The sequence below is a fragment of the Lepisosteus platostomus genome, chromosome 16 (assembly GCF_059453375.1).
Source record: "Lepisosteus platostomus isolate fLepPlt1 chromosome 16, fLepPlt1.hap1, whole genome shotgun sequence".
Lineage (NCBI taxonomy): Eukaryota > Metazoa > Chordata > Actinopteri > Semionotiformes > Lepisosteidae > Lepisosteus > Lepisosteus platostomus.
In genome coordinates, this window is record NC_142626.1 from 2,332,839 (window position 1) to 2,344,984 (window position 12,146).

Here is a 12,146-nt window from a genome sequence, read left to right on the forward strand (position 1 = left end):
ACTCCCACCACCCTCTGGGTAAAGGAGAGATTCCTGTCCTGACGGAACAATTTCACCCAGCTGCTTCCTGAAAAGAAGCCAGGGCACCGGCTTCAACAACAGGGCTGGGGCGGCTTGTTCCACACCCCCACCACCCTTTGTGTAAAGAAGAGCCTCCCGTCTTCAGTTTTAAATACTTTAACAGCCCAGTACTGGTCTGGGGGAATCAAGACACTCCACAGTAGCATATCGAGTTCTGAGGTTTTATTATCGGGAAGATTCACAAGTCTGGCTCCATGCAGTAACGTAACAATCCCCCCTCCCAAAAAAAAACAATCATCTACAGTCTTGTCTGGGTCCTCAAACAAAGGAAACAGATTAGAACTCCAGTTCCTTAAACACAAGTCAAGCAAAGCAAGTACGAAAAATACAGCACACTTACTAAAGGGTCTAACTTGCACACAAAACTATATTCCCCACACAGATCACCCCACAAGCACACATTCCTCACCCTATATACACCTCTCCTCACACCTGGTACACATTAGCGCGCAGCACAGAGCTCCTCGACTCAGACAAAGCAGGTTCCTGCCTCACAGATGCCGGTGATCAAGCAGCTGGCTGACCAGTCTGTCTTGTCACAGGGCCCTGCTGTGCCCTTCCTGTCTCTTGTCCGCTGGTTCTGTGGCGGTCCCTGTCCTCGCGTCCCACCTCGTCAAGAACCGGATCCGCGCGCGCGGACCGACGTGATCAAGCGATCGAAACACCCGGCCCTTGACATCTGCACCGTTGGTTGTGGGATCTCCCACAGCCGTTTGTAAAGGGCGGGGTGACCCGACGTCCCGTTTGTCGTGGGCTAATCCGGTCTTGGACGGGAAAGGTACGCTGGGAAGGTGAGGGGTCGTCGCCATGGAGATCCTAAGAGAGATCAGACTAGAGAGGCAAAAATTCAAGCTGTTGGATGTAACCCCCCCCCCCACACACACAGGAATGTGTGCAATGCCAGCGTACTGCTGGGAAACGTGGGTGCCCACCTGAGAGGTGATTCAAATTTGAGGCGTTCATAGGAAATCTCAACCCCAGCTTTACAGGCGCCAATGGAATAAGTCAGGCATGAGTGACCACAAGCTTTGCTAGGAGAATGCTACGGGACTTGTTATTAAATATTAGAGAGATATTTAGATAAAATAAAATTCTACTACTGAGACCCCAAAAGGACACAGACCTAACAGAAACGCTCCACAGTGTCGACGTTTTTTTACAGACTACGCGACGGGCCGCGGGGGTTGAACTTCGAGGCCAGGGGGAATCTCGAGGAGGAAGAAAACGCTCCGTGGGCTTGGTCGGGAAACGCGTCCCTTTCCGGGATTCTGGAAAACGAGGGATGGGGAGCCAGCGTTGGCAGGGTCAGCCGCTCGGCATGCTGGGAGACTGCGCTTGGCGGTTTTAGGCCCGCGCCACCTCAAAGGGATCTCTCCGGGGGGCCCCTCTGGGGTCCCCTCTCCCCGTTCACGGCCCCCCCCCTTGGTGTCGTCTCCCGGGAGGCCCCCGCGGCCCAGCCCGCGCCCCCTGACGTCTCCCCGGCCTCCCCCGCCCTGTCGGGCCGCAGCTGCTGGAAGAAATGGTCCAGGATCCCCTGGGGGGGCTGGTAGCTCACCGACCCCGCTCCCGGGGCCTTCTCCCCCCGGATCTGGGCGCCCCCCCTTTTCCGGGGGCGGGCCACATCCTCGTCCGAGTCGTCCGCCAGGTGGTGGGGGGGGCTCGGCGCCGGGTTCCAGGGGCCAGCCGGGCGGATCTCTTCCAGGCTCCTGGAGAGGATCCGGATCGGGGACGCCGGGGCGCCCGCCCGGAGAGGGAGCGGGGGAAATTTCTGGAAGCGGGTCTGGAGGCCGGCGTCGGGCGTGGGCACAACGAACTGGACGTGGGGCACCTGCAGCGTGTGGGGGAGCCTCCCAACCTCCTCCGGCCCGGACTCGCTCCCCGTCTCCTCGGAGTCTCCCCCCTCTCCCTCTCTGCTCCCACCCCTCTCCCTCCCTCGCTCCTCCACCTGCCTCCAGGGCACGAAGGCCCTGACCCCGTGCTGACCTCCCAAGCCCCGCCCCCTCCCGCCCTCCTCCTTCTCGGACCAGTCCGATTCGCCCTCCTCCTCCAGGACGGGTCGCATCCTGCTCAGTGACTGGTCACCGGCCCCACGGCCGTTCTCTGATTGGATGTCGTCCATGAACTGGGCAGGAGGGGGCGTGACGGCGGGGACGGGCAGCAGAGATTGGTCGGCGGCCCAGTCCGTTTGGAAGTGTTTCTCCAAGACTCCCTGCAGCAGAGTGGGCACCTGGGGCAGATGGACGAAAATGGTGACAATTAAAGGTTAATTCCGTGCTGAAAAGCAGAAACGCAACTTTTAAGTCATCTAGCCCCGATCTCTGGACTGTAGGGGTACAGTGCGACCCAGACTGGACCGGCGGGCTCTGGACTGTAGGGGTACAGTGTGACCCAGACTGGACTGATGATCTCTGGACTGTAGGGGTACAGTGCGACCCAGACTGGACCGGCAAGCTCTGGACTGTAGGGGTACAGTGTGACCCAGACTGGACCAGTGATCTCTGGACTGTAGGGGTACAGCGTGACCCAGACTGGACCGGCGAGCTCTGGACTGTAGGGGTACAGTGTGACCCAGACTGGACCGGCGGGCTCTGGGCTATTAATAATAATAATAATAATAATAATAATAATAATAATATTGCGCCCATCCCACACTCTGCTGTGTCTGCTTGCTTTCTTCAGACTGGACTCGAACCCGCGCAGCTCGACGGCGCAGTAGAGATGAGCTACTCACCACCGAGCGGAGTTTCTGCTCCAGGGCGACGTTGGTCTGCAGGGAGCTGGTGTAGCTGTCCTGAAGCCTGTGGCCGGGAGAGGAGAGAACAGTGAGAGGAGGGTACCCCCCTTCCAGACCAGGGCTGCTTGGGGGACTGACCGAGCATCAGTAACTACTGAACACCTTTCACGGACAGAGGAGGGAGTTTTCCATTTTCCACCCAAGGGGGAAGGGGGTGCAACTGGATCAAATCACACTGCAGCCGAAAAGTGATGCCCCCTGGACTCCCTGCATATTCACTGTCCCTTAACCCTTCGATCACCCCCCCTCCCCCCCCCCGTCACATTCAGTGCAGAGTCAGAAGGGAGCTGCCCCCTGACCCCCTGACCTCTGACCTCCTGAAGTTCTCCCTCAGGCGCTCCAGCTCCTCCCTGGTCCTCTGCAGCTCTGTCTCCAGCTGCTGGTGGCTGCTCTTGAGCTCTGACCCCATCACCTCCATGCGGACTGTGGTCTTTACCAGGCTGTGGTGGAGCTCCTCGTTCTGCTCCTGCAGGAAACTGCAACACACACACACACGCGCAGGTAAGCACACACACACACCAATGCGCCAACACGCGGGCAAGCACACACACACACAGGCGAATGCACCCATATGTGCACACCCATACACGCAAACATACACACCAACACATGTGCAAACACACGCGCAGACAAGCACGCACACACACAAGAACGCACAGAAACCCACACACAGCAGCGCACGCACAAGGATGCACGCACAAGCGCATGCACGCACACATAAGCACACACACCCAAGTACGCCCACACACAAGCATGCACACACAAGCACGTGCACACACAAGCACGCACACACAGGCAGACAAAGGGACAAGCAAAATCCACAGCGCTATAAGTCTCTTGCGTCACCGACACACAGGAGACGTTCACCCCTGACATGGGCCTCAGAGAGCTTCATGCCGCTGAAGGAACAGGGTACTTTTAGACTTTGAGCCAAGCTTTCTCGTGCCTCAACTCGCTCAAAGCCTCTTCTGGGTCAGCAGCGCTTGTGAGAGAGAGAAGAAAGAGACTTACTGAACCCTGTCGGCCTCCGACGTCCCCTCCTGTGAACACAGAAAGAGCACAGGGAAGCCGTTGGTCCCCAAACTGCAGACACACGTCTGTACGTTAATGGGGTCAGGGCTGGGGGTGGGGAGGGCTGTGGTTTGGGATGGCGGGGGGGGGGGGGTCCTGTTCACCAACCAACTCACACCCAGAGCCCCGCGCACCCCACCTTCCACCAGCGGCCCAAGGGCCTTGACTCGTTAAGCCAATTAGGAGTTCAATTAACAGACTGGAAAGGAAGCACCCTGCGATGCTGATTCTGTGGCTGTGGGGCCATACAGCTATGATCGTGGTGTCAACGTCCCCTTAGGAGGGGGGGGGCGAATGAGGAAACAGGGAGCACTGAAAGACTCCAATCCCGCTAACGCCCTAGTTAATTAATCAGCTCTGGCGACTGATTAATCGATGATCCCTTTAATTGCTTCCCCTTGGGCACGATTCAGAGGACCAGAACTGTGCGATAGGTACCACCCACAAATATGTTACAGATTATACTTCTTTCCTAATTACAACACAATGTAAAACGCTGCCCTGATCTCAGTACAGAGTGTTTCAGGGTTTTGCTGCAGTGAGCTCCCTGACTGTTTAATCAGTATCAAATCATTTGTGTGCAGTTAAACCCTTACTGACTGAGGTGCACAGCACTGCACAGTTACTGTTCTGGTAGCCTACTTGTGTTCATACGAGTGCTGTGTGGGAAAAGAGAGAGATGGAGATGCACTTCCTACTGCATGGCGACAAATATTCTGGGATCACGACAAACATTCTGCCCCAGACTTATAAAACTAATCCCAGAATTCCCACACCTGCCAGAATCAGAACAGCTCCCAGGCTTACTGAGAGGGGGAGGAGGGAACTCAGTTGAACTGGCAGCCCACTGTGTGATCTCCTGTCCCAGCCTGAGGAACAGACTGTGAGCCTGTCTCTCAATAATAATAATACAGTGTGTGATCTCCTGTCCCAGCCTGAGGAACAGTGAGCCCGTCTCTCAATAATAATAATACAGTGTGTGATCTCCTGTCCCAGCCTGAGGAACAGACTGTGAGCCTGACTCTTAATAATTCATTGGTTATGCCAATAAAGCATTTTGAATTGAAATTGGATTGGAGAGGTCGCCACCTGGTGGCAAACCAGTGCTTTGCAAGTACGTGCTATTGTGCTGCTGTGGCTGATGGAGGAGGTGGGGATTTTACCTTGAAAGCAGCGGCGCAGGTCCACGGGCCCCCCGGTTCGGTGCCGCCATGCCTCTCGCAGCGCTCCGGGCTGGGGCTGGCGGTCGAGGTATTGTCCCGGTTCCGGGAGGAGTCAGACTTGCTGGACTGGGACTCCCGGGAGCCGTGCCCAGGGGCCTCGGACGGGGCGTCCCACCGGCTCCGCTGGTGGCCCTGCTGGGCATGCTGGGAAGGGGGCTGGCGGGCGCGCCCGTGCTGGGGCGCCCAGCTCCTCTCGGGACGGCTGCTTCCCCGGGTGTGGTGCCCGGGCGAGCGGGGGCTCAGCTCGGGGCTGGTGCCGGACCCCTGGGGCTGTCCCGTGTCATGCCTGTACCCGGGCCCGTGCCGCCCCGGGGAGGCGGGGCTGTTCTCCGGGCTGGTGCTGGCGTCGGTCTGCCGGGGGGAGGAGCCCGGCCGGGCGGCGCAGGCGTGGCGGGGGTGGCGCGGCTTGGCAGGGTGCCGGCCCCGGGAGCCCGCGGACCTGCGGTCGGGGCTGGGTGACCGGCCCACCCTCCTGGGGGCCAGGGGCCCCCCCCCGGGCACCCCCAGGGAGCTGAGCCGCGACGGGCTGAGGACCTGGCGGGTGATCTCGTTGAGGAAGGCCGAGAACTTGAGCTTCTCCTGCACGACGCGTCTGCATGCCTCCTCTTCCTCCTTCTTCTCCTCCTCCTCCTCTTCCTCCTCCCCCTTGCCGCTCCGGGATCTCCCTCCCGCCCACTCCGGGCTCCGGCTGGCGCTGGAGATGACCTCCATGGACTTGGCCTTGCGGATGGGTGCCTGGGTCGGACGGCCCGGCCCGACCCGGTGCTTCAGGATGCCCTTGCCGGGCAGCAGGGCGGACGTGGCCCTCCCGGGCCGGCTGGGGCCCAGCAGGACCTTGGCGCTGTCCCGGCCGGCCAGGCTGTGCTCCAGGCTGGCGGTCTTGTACAGGCGGGCGTCCCGCGGCTGCGGCGGCGGCGGGGGGGGCCTGGGGTCATCGGGCGGCGGCGGGAGCAGTCTCTCCTCGCTTCTGCTCTGGCCGCGCCGCAGCTTCACGTAAGGGCCAAGGGGCCGCCGGCCTTCCTCCTCCTCATCCTCCTCCCCGCCTCGCCCGTCGCCGCTGCCCCCCCCGAACTCCCGGCGGGGGATGTCGACGCAGGACCGGGAGTGACGCGGGGCGAGGAAGGCCTCTCCGTCGTCGTCCAGGCTGGCCTCCGAAGACCAGGAGGACGAGGAAGAGGTGGAGGAGCCCGAGGAGGAGGAGGCGTGGGCGGCGCCGCCGGCGGGGCGGGGAGGATGGCCGGCGTGGCGCGGGCTGTGGAACATAACGGCGGTAAAGCACATTGCCGACCCGAAGAAAAGTAAGAGCAGCATGGTCTTGGATGTTGGGGAGGTGCATATTTAGATAAAGCAGCCAGCCTTCGGATGAAGACAACTGCCCGATCCTCATCTGGGGCTCATAAGAGCCCTGCAAGCAGGTAAAACCTGGAGTGGATCGGACTGCTGCGCACTGGGAGTCTGACAGCACTGTCACGCTGGAGCGGATCAGACTGCTGCACACTGGGAGTCTGACTGACAGCACTGTCACTCCTGAAGCGGATCAGACTGCTGCGCACTGGGAGTCTGACTGACAGCACTGTCACACCTGGAGCGGATCAGACTGCTGCGCACTGGGAGTCTGACTGACTGCACTGTACCACCTGGAGTGGATCAGTCTGCTGTGCACTGGGAGTCTGAATGACTGCACTGTCACGCTGGAGCGGATCAGACTGCTGCGCACTGGGAGTCTGACTGACAGCACTGTCACACCTGGAGCGGATCAGACTGCTGCGCACTGGGAGTCTGACTGACTGCACTGTACCACCTGGAGTGGATCAGTCTGCTGTGCACTGGGAGTCTGACTGACAGCACTGTCACACCTGGAGCGGATCAGACTGCTGCGCACTGGGAGTCTGACTGACTGCACTGTACCACCTGGAGTGGATCAGTCTGCTGTGCAGTGGGAGTCTGACAGCACTGTCACACCTGGAGTGGATCAGCCTGCTGCGCACTGGGAGTCTGACTGACAGCACTGTCACACCTGGAGCGGATCAGACTGCTGCGCACTGGGAGTCTGACAGCACTGTCACACCTGGAGTGGATCAGCCTGCTGCGCACTGGGAGTCTGACTGACAGCACAGTAAACCCAGAAATGGATCAGACTTCTGTGCTGTGCAATGAGAGCCTGATCGATCTCCTCACGAAGAGATTTGAAAGACTGGAAAATCAGCATTTCTGTGTAATGTAATGTAATGTTTCTTTATTAGCCCTAAACAATTTCTTGCATTAGGAATTCATCTTTTCACAGACCCCAGCTTTTCTCCATGTAGACACAGACACACAGACAAGGAGAGAAGCCTGGGGTCAGAGCGCAGGGTCTGCCATTGTACGGCGCCCCTGGAGCAGTTGGGGTTAAGGGCCTTGCTCAGGGGCCCAACGGAGTAGGATTCCTCTGCCAGCCACAGGATTTGAACCGGCAACCTCCCAGTCACAGGCGCAGATCCTCAGCCACAGAGCCCCCACTCCGCCCCGTGATTCACGCCTCCTTCAAGCTCTGGCTTGAAGGAGCAGCGCATGATTTTATTACCAGGAGGGACAACGCAGGGGGGACCCCTTTACTGACAGAGCCGAGGTCGAACAGTGAGTCCCGGTGTCGGAGGGGTCGCCGGGTCACCCACCTGCGGTCACCCGGTCTGTCCAGGCCGCGCTGGTGTGGGCCGTGGCGGGTGCGCGGTCCCGGCCGCCCGCTGTCCGACTGAGGGTCCTGGCGGTGACGCCGGACCGGCGTGAAGAACTTCTCCATGAGCACCTCCGCGCCTGCCGGGGCCCCCCACACGGAGCTCCGCGCGCGGCCGAGCGGGGCTTCTTCCTCCCTCGCCCCCTCCTCTTCCTCCCGTACCCCCAGGTGCTGCCACTTGCTGTCGGCCCTCCTGTGCCGGCCCGAGGAGGAGGTCATGATCTCAGCACTGGAAAAAAGGAATAGATCAGGCTGCGCCCCTTGGCCGGGTTAGTCTACAGCTAATGACTGCCCCGCCCTGCACCATTCATGCTCCGCCCACCCCTACACTCCTCCCCCTTGCCCCGCCCCTCCACGCCCTGCCCCATTCATGCTCCGCCCACCCCCACACTCCTCCCCCTTGCCCCGCCCCTCCACGCCCTGCCCCATTCATGCTCCGCCCACCCCCACACTCCTCCCCATTGCCCCGCCCCTCCACATCCTACCCCATTCATGCCCCGCCCCTTCACACTGCATCCGATCCCCCCATGCCCTGCCCCACCCTCCAAGCCACACCCCTTGCCCCGCCCCTTCACACTGCATCCAGTCCCCACATGCCCCGCCCCACCCTCCAAGCCCCACCCCTCCACATCCTACCCCACCCCCTGTGGAACAGGAGGGCTGGGCCAGGGCAGCTCCTTCAGCTCTTATCCGTAGAGCAGGGGTTCCCCCCTCCCGCCCCTGGTGAACCCCTCTCCTGCTGGTCTGTGTTCCAGCCGAGCCCCCAACCATCAGCCCCTTCATGGACTTCATGGATAAGAAGATCCACCGTTTTACTGTGTCTTGTACTTTTTTTTCTGCATCACTACGTCCAGCATCCTTGGGTTTGGAAAGGTGCTTTATAAACAAATCGTTATTATTACATTTCTTAATTGACTTAATAACAAGATGGATGTGAACAGTGTGTCCCCCCCCCCAGCTCGTACACACGCTGGAGCTCCAGCTGTTGTCTTCCGTCAGTGAAATAAAATCCCAGATGTCTGCCTGATATTCCTGTGCTGTGACATCCAAGATCAGGACAGGCCTCAGTGATCTGATGATTCTGACGAAGGCGGGAGGGAGCGAAGACCACAGAGAGGCGTGGGGGGGCAGCAGCACCAGGACGGGGGGCGCACCAACCTAAAGCATCGCTCATCCGGAAATGTCTGCTGATGCTCCGCAGGGACCTGTCCCGTCCCGAACATTCAGACTGTCCACCCAGGCCTGCTGTCTCGGGGTGGGGGCATGAGATGAGAAAGCTGCCTGGCAATTAACCTGATCCGAAGTGGGTGAGATAAGGGTAGGGGGGTTCCCCAGTCCTGATTCCGGGCACGCCCCAAATCCCGTCGACCTTTGTGCATTTTCCAAAGACGTGCCAGGAAGGGGGACGCAGTGGAGATCGATGAACCGATTTGCGAGATGGTTTGGGGGCGGCGGGGGCGACACACGCGCGTCTGGACAAACGTCAGCCCCGGGGGTGAGCCATCTCCAGGGTCTCGCGCCCGTCCTCGTTAACGCGGCTCCGTTTCGGACGTGAACGAGCCGCCGATGGGCCGAAGCACGGAAGACTGCTGCCCCCCCCCACAACCGGGATGAAGTCCCGCCGTTGGGCTGAACCGAACCTCACCGCAGCAGGAGTCCGTGTCCGGACCGCGTTTGAAAAAAAACCGCGCCACGCCCACGACAGCCCCCTTACCTTGGCCATGGCCGGAGAGGACACCGGCGGCGATGGGGAAGGAATCCGGATTCCGACGGGACCCTGCTCCGTCCCTGGGCGCGGGGTCTGTCCGAGCCCGGTCTCGCAGTGTGAAAGGATAAGAGAGCTGAATGATGCCTGATGTCATCTCTCTCATCACCGCCCCCCAGCTCGCCCCCTAACTCGTGGAGGCAGGGCGGCAGAGCGTGAACAGGACCTGTCAATAGGCATCGAGTCTCCTGTGTGCACGGCCCCAGGCAGGGTCCCAGAGAGCCGCACCCCTGTGCACCCCAGCACCCCCATGTACTGTCATACTGTAGGCAACTGTACAGTACCCCAGCACCCCCATGTACTGTCATACTGCAGACAACTGTACAGTACCCCAGTACCCCCATGTTCTGTCATACTGTAGGCAACTGTACAGTACCCCAGCACCCCCATGTACTGTCATACTGCAGACAACTGTACAGTACCCCAGTACCCCCATGTACAGCACCCCAGTACCCCCATGTACTGTCATACTGCAGGCAGCTGTACAGTACCCCAGTACCCCCATGTACTGTCATACTGTAGGTAACTGTACAGTACCCCAGCACCCCCCATGTTCTGTCATACTGCAGGCAGCTGTACAGTACCCCAGTACCCCCATGTACTGTCATACTGCAGGCAGCTGTACAGTACCCCAGTACCCCCATGTACTGTCATACTGTAGGTAACTGTACAGTACCCCAGCACCCCCCATGTTCTGTCATACTGCAGGCAGCTGTACAGTACCCCAGTACCCCCATGTACTGTCATACTGCAGGCAACTGTACAGTAACCCAGCACCCCAGCACCCCAGCACCCCCCATGTTCTATCATACTGCAGGCAGCTGTACAGTACCCCAGTACCCCCATGTACTGTCATACTACAAGAAGCTGTACTGCACCCCAGCACCCCCATATGCTGTCATACTGTAGGGAACTGTACTGAACTGTCTGAAAGTAATAGGGGATTTTTCCCTCCCCTGCCCAGTTACCCCAGCTATGTTTGGTGTTGAGTATTGATTTGCCCAGGCCCTGTTAAACACGTGACCCAGGCTGGAGATGTGCCCACTGGGAATCGCATCGACTTCTGACGGGAGAGACCCCCCCCCAACCCCACCCCGCGACTCGATTCCACTGGCGCCTTGTCCTGACATTAGTATTGACCCGGCCTGACAGTCGCCCAGCCTCCCAGGAAATCCATAAGATCTGCTACATGATCTGCAGGGACAGTGGGAACCGTGAGGGCTGGGGAAGGGGTCCAGAACGCGTGGCTGAGACCGGACACTTCTGGTCATGGAGGGGCCAGTGGATCTGCAGGTTTTCATTCCAACACAGCTCTCATAATCAGAAAAATCAGAGAACTTCTGGCCTACTTGGACCCATCGAACAGCTGCTCCAGGCTTTTCAGGTGCTGCTGCTTTTACAAGATCTAGAAACCCTGCAGGAACAGCACCACCTCCTGGACCAGGACTGGACAACCCCTGCTGCAGACACACTGACCCCTCCAGGACCAGGACTGGACAGCCCTGCTGCAGACACACTGACCCCTCCTGGACCAGGACTGTCCACCCCTGCTGCAGACACACTGACCCCTCCTGGACCAGGACTGGACAGCCCTGCTGCAGTCACACTGACCCCTCCTGGACCAGGACTGTCCACCCCTGCTGCAGACACACTGACCCCTCCTGGACCAGGACTGGACAGCCCTGCTGCAGTCACACTGACCCCTCCTGGACCGGGACTGGACACCCCTGCTGCAGACACACTGACCCCTCCTGGAGCAGAACTGGACACCCCTGCTGCAGACACACTGACCCCTCCAGGACCAGGACTGGACAGCCCTGCTGCAGACACACTGACCCCTCCTGGACCAGGACTGTCCACCCCTGCTGCAGACACACTGACCCCTCCTGGACCAGGACTGGACAGCCCTGCTGCAGTCACACTGACCCCTCCTGGACCGGGACTGGACACCCCTGCTGCAGACACACTGACCCCTCCTGGAGCAGAACTGGACAGCCCTGCTGCAGACACACTGACCCCTCCTGGACCAGGACTGGACACCCCTGCTGCAGACACACTGCCCCTCCTGGACCAGGACTGTCCACCCCTGCTGCAGACACACTGACCCCTCCTGGACCGGGACTGGACACCCCTGCTGCAAACACACTGACCCCTCCTGGAGCAGAACTGGACACCCCTGCTGCAGACACACTGACCCCTCCTGGACCAGGACTGGACACCCCTGCTGCAGACACACTGACCCCTCCTGGACCGGGACTGGACACCCCTGCTGCAGACACACTGACCCCTCCTGGAGCAGGACTGGACACCCCTGCTGCAGACACACTGACCCCTCCTGGACCAGGACTGGACACCCCTGCTGCAGACACACTGACCCCTCCAGGACCAGGACTGTCCACCCCTGCTGCAGACACACTGACCCCTCCTGGACCAGGACTGGACAGCCCTGCTGCAGACACACTGACCCCTCCTGGACCAGGACTGGAGGACTGGACACCC

The 12,146-nt window shown here is 60.0% G+C and overlaps 1 protein-coding gene across 1 annotated transcript; it reads right to left on the minus strand.

The window, feature by feature from the left end:
* Positions 1–228: 228 nt before the first annotated feature.
* LOC148646694 (uncharacterized) lies at positions 229–10,429 on the minus strand. The gene is made up of 7 exons (XM_088609438.1): positions 9,597–10,429; positions 7,824–8,111; positions 5,110–6,421; positions 3,887–3,915; positions 3,190–3,351; positions 2,813–2,879; positions 229–2,308 (listed from the first exon to the last, which is right to left on the minus strand). Exons 1-7 carry the CDS (start codon positions 9,989–9,991, stop codon positions 1,442–1,444), a joined length of 3,120 nt encoding a protein of 1,039 aa, XP_088465564.1. The 5' UTR covers positions 9,992–10,429; the 3' UTR covers positions 229–1,441.
* Between the last annotated feature and the right edge of the window lie 1,717 nt (positions 10,430–12,146).